The 14,699-nt window shown below is 31.9% G+C and overlaps 1 protein-coding gene across 1 annotated transcript; it reads right to left on the bottom strand.

Annotated features, from left to right (window-relative positions):
* Window positions 1–8,136: 8,136 nt before the first annotated feature.
* On the bottom strand, window positions 8,137–14,451 carry LOC112275496 (folylpolyglutamate synthase). The gene is made up of 15 exons (XM_024505882.3): window positions 13,838–14,451; window positions 13,452–13,517; window positions 12,868–12,977; window positions 12,263–12,323; window positions 11,931–12,005; window positions 11,609–11,665; window positions 11,271–11,331; window positions 10,965–11,011; window positions 10,616–10,693; window positions 10,082–10,246; window positions 9,647–9,901; window positions 9,396–9,474; window positions 9,125–9,274; window positions 8,575–8,777; window positions 8,137–8,354 (listed from the first exon to the last, which is right to left on the bottom strand). Exons 1-15 carry the CDS (start codon window positions 14,006–14,008, stop codon window positions 8,295–8,297), a joined length of 1,638 nt encoding a protein of 545 aa, XP_024361650.1. The 5' UTR covers window positions 14,009–14,451; the 3' UTR covers window positions 8,137–8,294.
* Window positions 14,452–14,699: the final 248 nt, after the last annotated feature.

Below are 14,699 nucleotides of genomic sequence, written 5' to 3'. Positions count from 1 at the left end.
TCAGGTTGGATTGCGATAAAATTTAGAGAAGTAGAAGCATGCTAGAGTTAATATAAATCACACCAAAATTCACATACATGGAAGTCCAGGGAATTTTTGGTGAATTCTTGAGTGATAAAAGGTGGCTGCCTCTAACTTGATATACTTAAAGAATGTTATTTTTTTTTCTTTTCTAATCATCTTCTAATCACATTCTTTTAGCACCTAATCTAATATATTAGTTTTTATTCATCTTATTGTTATTAATTAATATTATTTAATAAAATTTAAGAATTTTTTTCTCATTCTAATAATTAATGATAATTTTTTATCTTTTCATCCATCTTTATCTTTAAAAGATTAAAAAAAAAATCTTATCTTTTTAGTTTTATCTTTTACTTTTAATCATAGTTTATAATTTTTAATTTTTACCTCTAACTTTTTATTGTGGTTATTTTAAATTCTTTATTCAATTTTTAGTTATTAATTATAATTTATTTTATTTTATTTTATTTTTATTCATTATTTTTAAATTTTAAGCTTTATCAAGTAAACCTTGGAAGGCAATTAACTAATTAGACTATAACGTTTATGAAATCATAAAAATTATTTACTTGATTTGTTGTGTTTGGTTGGATTAATTGTGATTATTATATTATTTATTTATTTTTATATTTATTTATTTATTTATTTTATGATTTATGTGGTCATATTGATTAATTTTGAATTTTAATCTAAATTACAATTTAATAAAATTCAACTTAAGTAAGAAGAAAAAAAAAATTCTCACAATTATCAAAGGCTCAATAAGATCACCATCAAGAATAAATAATCTCTACCTTTGATATTAGAATCTCTTGATTAGTTGAACCAAGCTAAGATCTATATAAAAATAGATTTACAAAGAATATACAATTTGGTATACATCAAAGAAGGAAATGAATGGAAGATTGTATTTTGAACCAAGTACTAACATTTTGAATATAATGTCATGCCTTTTGGACTTACAAATGCACCAACAATTTTTGAATATGTAATGAATGATGTCTTTTGAGAATTTTTGGATGATTTTTTTGTTTGTTATTTAAATAATATTTTAATCTATTCTAAGAACTTAGAAGTACATGAATTTCATGAACTATGTCGATCCAAAATTCATCATCATCTACCCTAAATCCTAAACCCTAAACTTAAATCCAAAATCCTAAACCTTTATTTTTGTACCAATCTTGTATTGTGTTGACTTTTCTAAGCCATTTTTTTATGGAAATAGGCACATTAAATTTTTCTTTAGATGCCATATTATTATAAATGGGAATAAATAATAAACTTCATATAGTAGTTTTTCATTCCAAAAAAATTTCAATATCTGAGATCAACTATAAGTTCTACAACAAAAAACTTCTTGCAATCGATTTATTTCAAGAATTATGCCATTATTTTTAAAGACACTCGAAGTCTCCTCATTGTATATATAGATTACAAGAACCTTAAATATTTTATATTAGCACAAGTTTTGAATCATTGTCAAGTCCATTGGAACATATTTTTGTCAAGATTCAAATTCAAGATTACTTATCAACCAAAAAAACAACAAGATTTATTAGATGTACTCTTTAAACAACCTTACCTTATACCAAAAGAAAGAGATGCCGCTTTTGATCAACAATAGATAATTTTCTTGAATCCAAAGTATCTTCATCTTTGAGCAATGAAATCAATTATATTTGTTGATTCAACTATCATTAAATAAATTCAGTTAAGTATGTCTTCTGATCTTCTTATTTGTGATATTTAAGAAAAAGTTTCAAAGTTTCATGATACTTACAAGTTTAAATTTAAGAAAAATCTATTATATTTCAAGAAGCGCTTATATGTTCTAAAAGATAAAGCTTGATTACATATTCTTTAAGCTTACCATAACTTTCTAATAGCAAGATATTTTGGATATAATAAGACTTTGAAACTAATATCTAAGGATTTTTTGTAGCCTCAAATATAGAAGGCAATCAAAGATTTTGTACAATCTTTTGATATTTGCTTAAGATCAAGAACTCCTACTCATTGAGATTATAAACTTTTTTAACTATTATCCATTCCAAAATAACCATGGTCTTTTATTTCTATAGATTTTATGATGGTTCTTTCAGTCTCAAGTTCTTATGATTCTATATTCTTGATAGTAGATCGTTTCACTAAGATGGTATATTTTGTATTATGTATAAAATTTATTATAGGTAAAAAAAAAATTAAGCTTTTCTTTGATAATATCTATCACTATAATAGATTATTTAAAAATATTATATTAAATGGAAAATTTTAATTTGTATCAAGTTTTTAGAGAAAGCTTTTTAAATTTTTAAAGGTGGATATAAAACTATCTTTGACTTTTTATCTTCAAACTAATAAAAAAATAGAGCATTGTCATATGGCTTCATTCTCTATTTGAGAATACATTAGATACTTAGGTGTAGATAATTTAGCTTTCACTTATTGGATAAGTTCTAATAAGTGATATTTTCTTATTATAAAATTTAAAGAAATTAAAAGTATCTAAAGCTATTCTAATGATAAAATCGTTTTATATTTAAATTTTTTTGTACATAAGGCTTTCTAAAGCATCTAGAAATGTCCTAATATCCTCTGCTACACCAAATCAAAACTAATTTTTTGCCAATAAGTTTGATTTTTCAAAAGCTTAAATATAATCCATAATCTTCTTACAAATATCCATCTTTATATCATAATTTTTTCATATCTCCATATCTCCATCTTTAACATATGTATAAAGTCTTGGCTTCCAAAAATCCCTTTACTTTGTATAAAATACCCAAATTGTAGCAAAAATCCTTAAAAACTTTTTTCTCTCGTAAAGGATTTTTTCTCTCCAATCTTTAGAAATTTATAACACTTGATCCAACCATTTAGTTTATTTCAAATTTTTAGAAAATTTAGGCTATTTTCTTAAGCTTTATCATAAAAAAATGAACCATAAATTTACTACAAATCATTTAGAATCTTAGAAATCCTAGTAGGTGCTTTAAATCCTAATTTATAAGCACCTAAATATATTTTCTTCATATCTCAAAAACTCAAACTTCAAATGCCAAAAAACTTATATATAAATTTTATTTACATAATAACACACATTCTTATAAATTTTTAGCCAAAATCTTATCAAATTCCTCAAGATTTGGCTCAAAATACAACCACTGGTAAATCAGATCACTTACTACCCTTAGATTTTAAGTGTTGACTTTAACTTCCTATAATTTCTTCATCCAAGTATAGAATTCATCAAAAATTATACAAAAAGTACAGTCAAAACAAAGTTCTCTTCAATCCTAGTCATGGATCCTTCATTTTTTTCCAAACGCGTGCGTTATGTCCAAAAGAGTGACAATAGATACAAAATAAACATCCCAAATTTGAGAGCCTATATCTTTTTTATAAAAACTCCAAATCATCCAAAATTTGCACCAAAACCATAGCCAAAAACTTAAATTCTTTGATCTTAGCCTCTTAAGTTCAAATGGCTTCCAAAGAGTAACCCTAATCCCTAAATAGAATATATTATATATATATTCTATTTTAGCATCTTTATCAGATACACTTACTCTTTTTAGGTCTTTTTCAGATTTTTGCACACCTCTTTGTTTCCATTTTTGTACACCTCTTTGTTTCTATTTTTGTACACCTCTTTGTTTCCATTTTTGTACACCTCTTTGTTTCCATTTTTGTAAGTCATTAAGCTATGTATGTATAGTAAATCCATTCTTAGATAATTTTATCCCACCTATATAAAAGATACTTTTCTTTTCATGTAAAAATACTTTCTTTGATATATCACTATATTCCCATTCTACAATAGTACTATACAAAAATCCTTAAATTCTTCATAAATCCTTGGTAATGAACTACTTTACTGTCGTATTACCTAAAGTCTTGCTTAAGAATTCACTAGACACCTGGCTATGGAAAGTAGAATGGAAATTGCAACAACAAAATCCTAACTCTAATAGAATACTAAATAAACTCTAATTAAACCTTAAAAATATTAAATAAGCTTTAATCAAATTTAAAATAAATCTTAAAGAAATTACAAAAGAAACAATAAGAAATCTTAAAAGAATTCAAAAAAAAATCCATAATAACCTTAAAAGAATCTCTAAGAAATCCTAAAGGAATATTAAAATAATCACAAATATATCTTAAATGAATCTCAACTAAGTCCTAATTTAACCTTAATTGAAATTCTAATGGAATACAATCAAACTTTAGACCAAATCTTTGATCCTAAGCAAATTCTAAATCCTAAATCTTCAATCCTATACAAATCCTAAATCAAACCCTAAATCCTAGTTCAAATCTAAATCCTAACCAAATCTTAACAAAATCCTAAGTAAATCCTAAATAAAACCTAAATCCTAAATTCTAAGAAAATACTAAACCTAAACCAAATCCTAATCAAAACCTAATCATCTCAAATTAATCCTAACTCAATTTAGAACCTTAATATCTATCAATTAAACTATTGATCTTACTTAAAATTTTATACACTTTTTAAAAAATAAGTTAGCAACAAACACACAAAATTTGAGGTTAATTACACTTACTAAATGGAAGAAAAATCCTAAAATCTGCTCGGATATTGACCAGCCTCTTATTCCAATTTGAATATTAAACTTCCAGCACCAATATCTCCTTTTCAAATTTTTCATATATTCTCAAATTTCACATATGTATAGCAAATTAAGTCTATTACTCTTAAACAATAATTTCACTCCAATCCAACTAGTATATTGTTGAAGATCTTAGAAATCCTAACTGCTCCTTAAAGTCCAATTTTCAAGACCTCAACCTACTTGAAATTCAATAGCCTCAATTCAATTGTTTTATCAAGGTCAAACTTATAACATATACTTAAGACAATTAACTGCATAAGTTTTTAAAATTTTAATTGTAGATCTACTACCAAACTCACAAAATTTTCTAAAACATAATACCTTTATTAGTTGGCAAATTCTAGAATCATCCAAAACAACTATAACTTTGCAAAGCTTTTAGAAAGTATTTACATACTCAAATCACTCAAAATCAGCGTTAAAAGAAACCTTATCAAGTTTTATTTTTAATCCTACTTTTTGATTTTCTAAAAAACCCTAGAGTTGCCGTAGGTACTTAGTTTTATACCTCAGGATTTGATTTTGATCGAGGTTCATAACTGGTCCTTTTTTAGTATCAAATTTTGCCTTTTTGAGTTAATTTTTGCTAACATCAACTTTTAACTTGCTCCTATATATGCTCATATTCTTTATTTTTATAATATACCTTTTTTTTTCTTATTTATGGCCTTGCAAAGTAAGTAGAAGCTTGCTTTGCAAAAAGATAGCATTTACACCTTTAGTCTTACTTTCTTTTAAACTATTTTCTATTTTCTAAGATAATTTGCTATAATATTTGAAGTAAGATCTTCTATGATATAATAATTTTTTCACCCTTTTCACCTATTAATTGTATTACATCACAATGTCCACTACCCCTCAACGTGTACATCCTTCGGCATGTGTCAATGATTCTTCAATATGTTGATATAGAGTATTTTTCTTCTTGGTCAGATTCTGGGTCTTTAATTTGTTCTTCTTCTCCTATCTCATTATCTCATAATGGATTTTGTTCTTCATCAAAACTAATGTTTTCACCTCTTTATTTAAATAACTTGATTCTCTTACCTACTATAAGTATTTTTAATTTTATACCATCAAGTTCTTATAACAAGTATATTTTATTATCGTATATCTATTTGACAATATAAGACTTAAATGACTTACTTACAAATTAGAATTTATTTAGGATTCTATTAAATTTTTTTAGATATTATTAGTATAATTTCCATTTTACCTTTCACAATCAAGTGCCTAGTACATTCTCAAATAAGACTTTACGTAATTCAATAACAGAAAGAGAGATATTAGATTATAGGATTTTTTTTGTGATAAATATTTTTAAGAACCAAAAAAAATACTTATTGATTTTCTATTGATGTTGGGATGAAAAAGAAATTACAATGAAAATATAACTAATTGAATGTTTATGAAGCCTATGGCATAAAATTGCGATGAGTTAAAACAAATAGTAAAAGAACTTGTGCCAAAGTTGAATGATGAATAACATAGTATATACTTAGATATCCTTGCTTTAGTAAATAAAAAACTTGAAAAGCTATATTTTAGGAAGAACCAATAGAAAGTAAAAAAAAAAATATTTGTCTATAATATAATAGCAATGAAATTTCAAAGTGATGGAAAAAAAAAATTATGTTGATTTTTCTAAAATTATAGCTCAAATTTTAAGTGATGGAAAAATTACAAATTTTATATTCACAATTATGCTCCACCATGATAAAAATTCATTTTGCAATATTCCAAAGAATATACTACAAAAAATATAATTTATCTTTTACAGATTAGAAATGGATCAACAATTATAGATCTATTAAAAAGTACTATATTTCTTTTAGAACATATGAAAGTACGTCCAATATCAATTGATTTTATTCAAGGTATTTATTTGGAATTGAATGAAGAAACACTTAAAGATGAATATTTCATTCAAAAGTCTATTTCATGTATACAAAATTATGATATTGATAATTTAAATAAGCATGCTATGAAAAGATTTTTTAAAATTTCACATATTTATGTCAATGCAAATATAGCAATTATGGAAGATGGTACTAATAATAATACTTGCTATCTAATCAAATATTTGAATAGCTTAAGTCCATTTACATTGCCATGATTTAGCTAAGAGGTCAAGGTTAGATATTCTATGATGTTGTTACAAAACATTGCTTTGTGTCAAGTACTTTGAAATAGATCATATTTGGTCATTACACAATTGATTGATGAAGTTATAGAGGGAAGACTTTTATTTGAAGACTACAAGGAATAATTGGCTTTTCTTCTATGGATCATATTATATGCATCATCTGTAAAGATTTTGTTTAAATTGTAGCAAAGAAAATCTCCAATAAAAGTGGGATTTGAAATAATCATTAAAAAATCTCAAATACAATTGTTAATGTGTGAATAGATCTTAGAAACCATGTATTTGGACATAAACAATTGTATATTACCTTGTCACAATATACTTCTTTAAATATGATTAAGATCTTATATCTTAAAAATAGTAAAGATGAAAATACTACAAAAAATATAATTTATCTTGAAGTCATTTTAAATTGGCTATTTTAGTTGTAATAAATAAAAATTATATTTATCAATTACAATGAAAAAACATAAATGATTCTATTTTTTTACATCAATCTTTTTTTTTTTTTTTTTTTTTTTTTTCTTGGTTGACATTTTTTTAGGAATAGTCAATTTTATATCATTTTTGTAGCTAATGGCACAAGTTTTCATTAGTATATATATATATATATATATATATATATTTATATTTACATATTCAATTATTTTAAAAATTATCCAAAGTAGTAAGATATTAAAATTAACAAAGAGAGAGTTGATAGATGTGATTATATTTATAATTAAATATAATATATATTAAACAATGAACAACATAGAACTAATCCATTATTAAAAATATAATGTACTAACAAACATGCAAAAAAAGTTATTTTATGGAATAAAAGATTTGAATAAGCAAGCTCAAAGTCATCTTTGGTAAAGATTGAATAAAACTAATTGAAATAAAAGATTAAAATTTAGAAGATATTATAATAAAAATACATATATATATAAGTATAAGTATATATATATATATATATATATATATATATAGTTTTACTAATATCTTAATAAAGAAAATATAAAAGAAGTTTGTAAGCAAATATCTAATCTTTCAAAAATCCTTTTAACCAATTTTTATTATTCTATTTTTTAATGTGCTTGTAGATATTTTACTGATAAATCTAATCTCAGATACCTCTTATCTTTGACATTGAGTGTTATATCATCCAAGTCTGTTAATAATTTATTCTTATTATGTAAAATTCAAAACAAACTTACATTATTAATAGACTTACTTTATAATTTTAAAATGTTGTTAAATAATGTATTTTAAATACAATTTTCAACAAACTCTATTAGACTTGAAATTTATAATCTATGCTAATAATAGAATGATGCACAATTTGCAATGTATGTTAATCATCTTTTAAAGAATTAGTTTTAAATCATGGACACGCCTGCAGTTAATTTAAATGTTCAAAGCGGCTAATATGCACTGACAATCCTTCACAGCAAAATAATTCAATTAGTCCATAAGGCTCTCATTGGACACATTAGACTCTAACGCTTGAGAAGTTTCAAGAGGTCACCAACCAGGTACAACGAGCCTGTTACAAGCACCTGCACAACACGCACCACTTAGGCTCAGTGAATTTGATTTGGTCCCACTGGTGAAAAGAAATAACACATAACATGAGCTCCAGTCTATGTCCATCACTTACAGTGAAAACACTCTCACTCCAATTGGCCCTAGCCAGTGCCTCTTCCTCACGCATAAATGTGTGGCCAAGTATCCAAAAAATGAACCTCCTTTGTGTATCTGTGGGGTTTGAGTTGGTACCTGAACCCGAAGCTGAGGGTGGTGGGTCAAACAATTGCGAAAATGGTCCAAAGCACTTGGCAGTGATCTTAGCACTGCACTTGATGGACCCAACATGTTCCCATGCTGCGGATTGCACTCTGAGGCGTCTTTTAGAGTAGACAAGAGTTCTATCTCGGGTTCACGTCTTTCCCCTCGGGAAAGACAGGCAAAACCAGATCCATCTACACATGCACGGATACTTAATTCTATGAGATGTTACAGTTAACATATAAATACCTTCGAAGATGTAAACAACTGACACTGTTCGCCACAATGGGGCAATATCCGACAGGCACGTTTACAAGGCAAACAACGAGAAACGTTAGAACAAACTTAGGGCTGCAACAATTGTCCTGCACAAAGCGGTAATCACTTATGTGATCTGTACCACTTCTATTAATCCTGAACCAGGTGGAGACAGAGCAGAATGAGGAACTAGAATGGCCAGAACCCTCTACAACACCTATCGCACATTCAAGAAATTAATTTAACCTTGCGAGATCCAGGATCATGAGTATTGCGACAATACCTGTGAGCTTATCTCGCCATAGAGACTCCCAGTGCCGCTGCAATGTGTGCTGCCAAGTTGCGTCTGTGACAGTAGGTGCTTGGTGTGAGGTGCCTACAGATGTGTAGCTAGAATAAGGTGGTACAAAGAAGGCCGCATGAATGGGAAATCCTGCCAGAGAAGATTAAAGTTAGTGATTTCCAGCGCGAAAGGAAAATTGATAAGCTTTCTTTGGTTACCATTGCATACTGTTGTGTTTCGTAAAGCAGCGTAAAGGAATGATAGAACACACCATTTTTAGAACACAGGTTTATGACAGGTTGCAGCAGTAATACAGGATCACGCTTCGGCATGCAGTTGAACAAAAGAACCTGTAGATTTACATAAACACAACTTATGAAAAGAAAAAACATTGAAAGCAACAATAAATACCAGAAAATAACAGGGATAAGGCAGTCAGCACCGCCTAAGGTTATTTTAGTCTTTAAGTAGCCCATGATTCAAGGAGCAAAGACCAAGGATTTTGATTATTTTTTTACTTGCCCTTCTCATAATGAAGCCTTTGGAATTCCACCTCTCCGGATTACTGCTCGACTGCACTACCTCGGTAGTTTCTTCATGTTTAATTCTTGAACAGAACCAATTTGCACACGCTTCCATACTTTCAGGACTGTGAGCTCCATCTATATAAAATGACAGACGTCCTGAAGGATCATGGATAACTTCAGCCCTGCCTGCCCACTTGGTCAACTGGAGACCCTTGACAAATGAGTCTGGCAATATTCCACCCCCTAAAATCTGCAATAAGTCATTGTGAGTCGTTGATATTTAAATTGCAATACACCTTGATACGATATGCAGGAACATCTAGGGATGGTTTGTTCTATCTTTGGATCCTGAATTGTTTAGCCGTCGAAGAGTGCATAAATATAACGATATGATTAACGGAGTAACAAGCACAGAACATTCAGAACAAACCTTCTGAAGCTCTTTATGCTGCTCGGAGGGAGCCCTTGTCATGACCCACTGCTTGCACAATGCAACAGCCAAAGCAGCATTGATACGTTGGTGCTCACCTCCCAACCCAAGTTGCAAATCGGACAAACCATAATCTTCAAGAGCGGGCGCTACCTTCAAAGTAATCTGCAACCAAGTGACAAGTAGAGGCTTCACAATGTTTTCCATGGTTCAAAAGTTATGCAGTACATCAATGTAAACAGCACATAACAGTAGTCTAATTCCAATCAGGAGCAGATGCCTTATCTTCACGATAAACACATTTGTAAGCTATTCTAGTCACCCGGATCATCACCAAATTGAATGCACTCAGTCACAGAAGAAAAAAATGAACTCAATTATGCCTCTACTAAGAAGTATGCTAATTGTTCGTAACGGATGATTAGTCTATTGTGGGAATCATAAGCTAAAATGAAAGAACAGAAGAACGCAAATTGCCCAACACCCATAGAAACTTTTTGCCAAATAACAGTGGACAAGGGTGATGAAGGATACCCCTAGCTCTCTAGCTCTTTTTTGAAGGGAGCCCATAGCTTCTTCTGGTTGCGGAGCAGTGAATGCAGGAACACCTGCCTTCATGCAATAAGTTAATAATTAGACTTGGACCGTACACGGACTTTTGACTTCTCTGGTTACTCAAACCTCTACATATGAAATACGAGTGCGGTAGGTTAGACGACCCAAATGGAAACGTAAAGAATTTCAGGTCTTGATATCTACTCAGAAGCGAATTTCTCCAGGAAAAATAGTACGTAATAAAAATAACTCATTCCAACTAAGTATGCCACACATTTTATACTTCATACAAAAGTACAGTATTAGTTCAAGAAATGATTAATAATACCTTGAAGATACCAGCTTTCTCCCATGCGATTTCTGCGAGGGTGTTCCCTGTGAACAACCATACATTCAATCAAAATGCAATATCCAGAAGTAAAAGTGTCACGATGATTAGCCTACGATGATCTTCTCCAGTTGTCAAGCTCCTTAGTTCCAGAAAGGAAACAGCTACTGTGGCCTTGCACATCGCCATTTCCCGACAAATCTAGCTTGTAGAACAAATGATGTATTGTCATGAACCTAATGCGCTAATTTTTGCATGACTAAAAGAGATAAATGGACACTGTGGTCATGGCAAAAGTCTAGATACCGAGCAGCTCCATGTGATCATATCCCAAGGATGCTATGCCACAAACCACAGGAGACTCAACCTGGAAGAAAAAGATTTGCTTGTGATTATGATCATTAAAAATACACAACATGATTTAGACAATATCGGCGATAAAACCCAGAAAGAATGATCACACTTCCCAAGCAGTAGCTCCCACAAGTCGGAGTTCGAGACCAAATACACGAATCTAGATAAGGGAAAGATAAGAGGCAATAAATTATGTGCACTCCAACGCGGTCAGAGTAACATAAATCACAGAAGCACTGCGATAAGTTGTCCCAAAATATTAATATTATAGTATCGATGATGAAGCTTACAATATTGGTTGCGTCTAGGCGGCCCCCAAGTCCGACTTCTAGAATTGCCACATCCACCTGCAAACACGACATAGTGGCGTTAAAAGAATACATCAACAACCAATTAGCAATGGAAGTGATACTTAAAGGTGAAATGACGTAGTACAAATTAATACAGAGTCTAACAGTATTGCGATACTTCAAAAGTCAAGTACATGAAGAGTTTCTCAAGGTCTTTATTCCGTACGGTTTGGAGTTTTTAAAACCACAGTTGAGATCATCAAAATCACAGAATGAGCTTGTTAATCTTCTAGACGAGACCAAAGTGGGGCACTAAACCAACCTTTTCTGCAGTGAACATGCGTAGGCCCAACAGAGTGCAAAAACGAAAAAATCCTGGCAAATCCGCATTGTTAGCCTGCAAAATCCCCAAGAACAGAAAAAGTGCATCAGACAAAATCTATGACAATCATGTATGCCAGATGCAAATAAATAAGATGAGATGAGGGCAAGAGACCAGCGATCAATCTACAGTATCGTCTATCATGAGCAGAGATGCATAGCCAGGACCTTAGTTCAAAGCAGCAGCAGCTACAATGTGATCAATATTTCAGATCTGTGCCATTCTACTAATACGACTGCAGATGAGATATTTGGAACCAACTCATTTAATACCTGAAGACGATCCCAACACCACCAGAAGTGATAAAGAAATCGATCCTTGGATATCATCTCACTGTCAACCAGGTTATCACGTTCGCACGAGTCTCAGAACACTACCAGTAGGCCATGCACATGATGTGTTGTTATCTCTTTCACTATAAAACAGGGCTCTCACCTTTCACAAAAGAAATTACTGAAACTAAGTGTCGAATCTTTATTTGATAGGGGAATCTGTGATTTGCAAAATAAATGTGGTAAAAAGCAGCTTTACACGGCTGTCGAACATCTTCATCTTCTAATGTGTTTGGGGTTAGGAGTGTATCGGAACTTAGATTGGGAATACAGTTTCCGACACGATAGATAGATACAACATGCTGAGCTAACTTTTCTGAAACTACTCCAGGCATCAATCCAATCCCCCAATGATGGCGACCAGCTCTGCAACATTGGAGATTAAAAAAACCATCTCAAATGCATCCACAGCTTAACACTACACATATTCGACCAAAATTACTGATTCTGTGTTGAATATTTTAATTTATTTCAGCCTTGAACGTGTGTGCATGCATAAACATTAGAAGGATCTGCCGCGCAATTTGTTTAAACTAAAAACTTACCCGTTAAAACGAAAGCGTTCGCGAACATCGAGGAGATGAGGTGATGTGAAGAGACCCGTGCGGAAGCCAGATTCCCGCAACATTCTCTCTGTGAATGCACACGTAGACCCCTGAACCGCCATCGGCATAACCATTCCATCAGTTATTCAAAAAGTGCAACTACGCCTATACGTTACAGACTGCTAAAAGGTTCATACTAGAAGAATCTTTATAAGTGAAATTAACCTAGCATTTAGACCCAATTCAATTACTGACACCTCTCCTACCACTAGATGAGGTTCGGCTTTCAGACAAAATTTCCTACATAGAATTCATCTTCCAAATGAGCCCATAACCCTTTGAAAGTGAAAACGTAATTAAAAGGAAACTTGGACGACCGAAAACAACTGCAGGATTACTGTGACACAGAATCAACACTAACATCGCATCAAGCCTTGAGATAAAGCATCCATGCAAAACAATCTGTATCATGCTAAATTGTACAACAGGCCAGTAAGAAAAGTGAACTTCCGACGCAAGTATCACCCTCTGTAAAGACAATTCAAGCAACTGTCGCTTCTATGGAAGCTCATGAGAGAGCGTACCTTTCCTTTCGTTCCTGCAACGTGAATTACACTAAGACGTGCAAGAGGTTCCTTCATTTCCAATATCTGAAACCATCAAATCCTTCGATGGTCATGAAAGCGACATTGCCTCAAACAAAATGAAGATGAAAAAAATTCATTTTCTAAATGAAGACGAAAAAAAAAAAAACAAACAAACAAACAAACAAACAAACAAACAAACAGACGACAACAACAACAACAACAACAAAATAAAACAAACGTGAGAGAGTCAGCGGTGAGGCACTAGATAATACTGTTAAGGCTGAGAATTTTGAGGGACGTAGTTCACGTGACGACTAATTTACTTTTGACAGATTCCTGAAGACTAAGCTACAACGTGAAAACTACAGAGAGCGTTAACAAACCTCGATAAATCTGAAAAAGGACCGGAAATGAGCATTCCAATTCAGAGCACCAGTAGTAGGGTCACGCGGCGGCAGGTCCGCCGTGGGAGTGATAAGAGAGTTCATCGCAACAACTGCATCCTCGTAAGACCTGTTACTGGTTTGCATTGTAGCTGTTCCACCGTCCGCCATCTTTCAATGCACCACCATTCACAACCTCCCAAAAACGCAAGTCCTCTGTTCTTCCCCTTTGGCTCACAGAGACAAGCCCACTCCTACCCTTACCATGATGTCTCCACTCCCTTATCACAACCCACAACTACAAAACCTCTCACGACACCGCCATGAATCCTGCAACGTGACCAGCTTACATTCATCCCTCCAAAATCCCTCGAATCAGTGTGAGAGACGAAAACCCTGTCGCCAGTCTAAACCCTCGTCACCATACTGGAGGAACCTTTGCCATGGCCTCCCGCATAAAATCTGACAACGAACTCCGTAAAGGTGGTAGTGGGGATTGAACCCAATTGCGGCATTAAGACGACATGAGAGAGAGAGATGTCGAAGCAGAATCCTTGATCAATCGGAGCCTCCTTCCCTCCACTCTCCAGGAGGTAGAGGGTCATTACGGTGTGGAAGGGGAGGACGAGGTGGTGCCTTTCTTGTTCTTCTTATGTGCCTTCCTTGACCAGGGCATTACGCGGCGTCATGGGCGTGCGTCTGGAGTGTAATTCCTTGCCTTTGTTTCTCAGTAATTTTGGCTCTTCTTCTTTGTCGCTTGGCATTCCATTAGTTGCTTTTGTTTCCTCCCTTTTACTATGAAGGATCAAAACCAACTTAGATTCTGAGTTCATGAAATTACATGAACTAACAACTTTCATAC

This window comes from Physcomitrium patens, chromosome 23, assembly GCF_059467195.1.
Source record: "Physcomitrium patens ecotype Gransden chromosome 23, ASM5946719v1, whole genome shotgun sequence".
In the NCBI taxonomy this organism is placed as follows: domain Eukaryota; kingdom Viridiplantae; phylum Streptophyta; class Bryopsida; order Funariales; family Funariaceae; genus Physcomitrium; species Physcomitrium patens.
Note: the sequence above shows the minus strand (reverse complement) of the source record. Positions and strands in the feature narration are given on the sequence as shown.

Bases quoted from the DNA above. Each gene is read 5' to 3' on its own strand.
- LOC112275496 (XM_024505882.3), bottom strand. From the start codon at position 14,008: ATGGCGGACGGTGGAACAGCTACAATGCAAACCAGTAACAGGTCTTAC. The intron at 12,006-12,262 runs GTATTAAATGAG...GGGATTTTGCAG, and splicing joins GGTGTTGGGATCGTCTTCAG to GCTAACAATGCGGATTTGCC. The intron at 10,247-10,615 runs GTATCCTTCATC...ACTTGGTTGCAG, and splicing joins AAAGAGCTAGAGAGCTAGGG to ATTACTTTGAAGGTAGCGCC.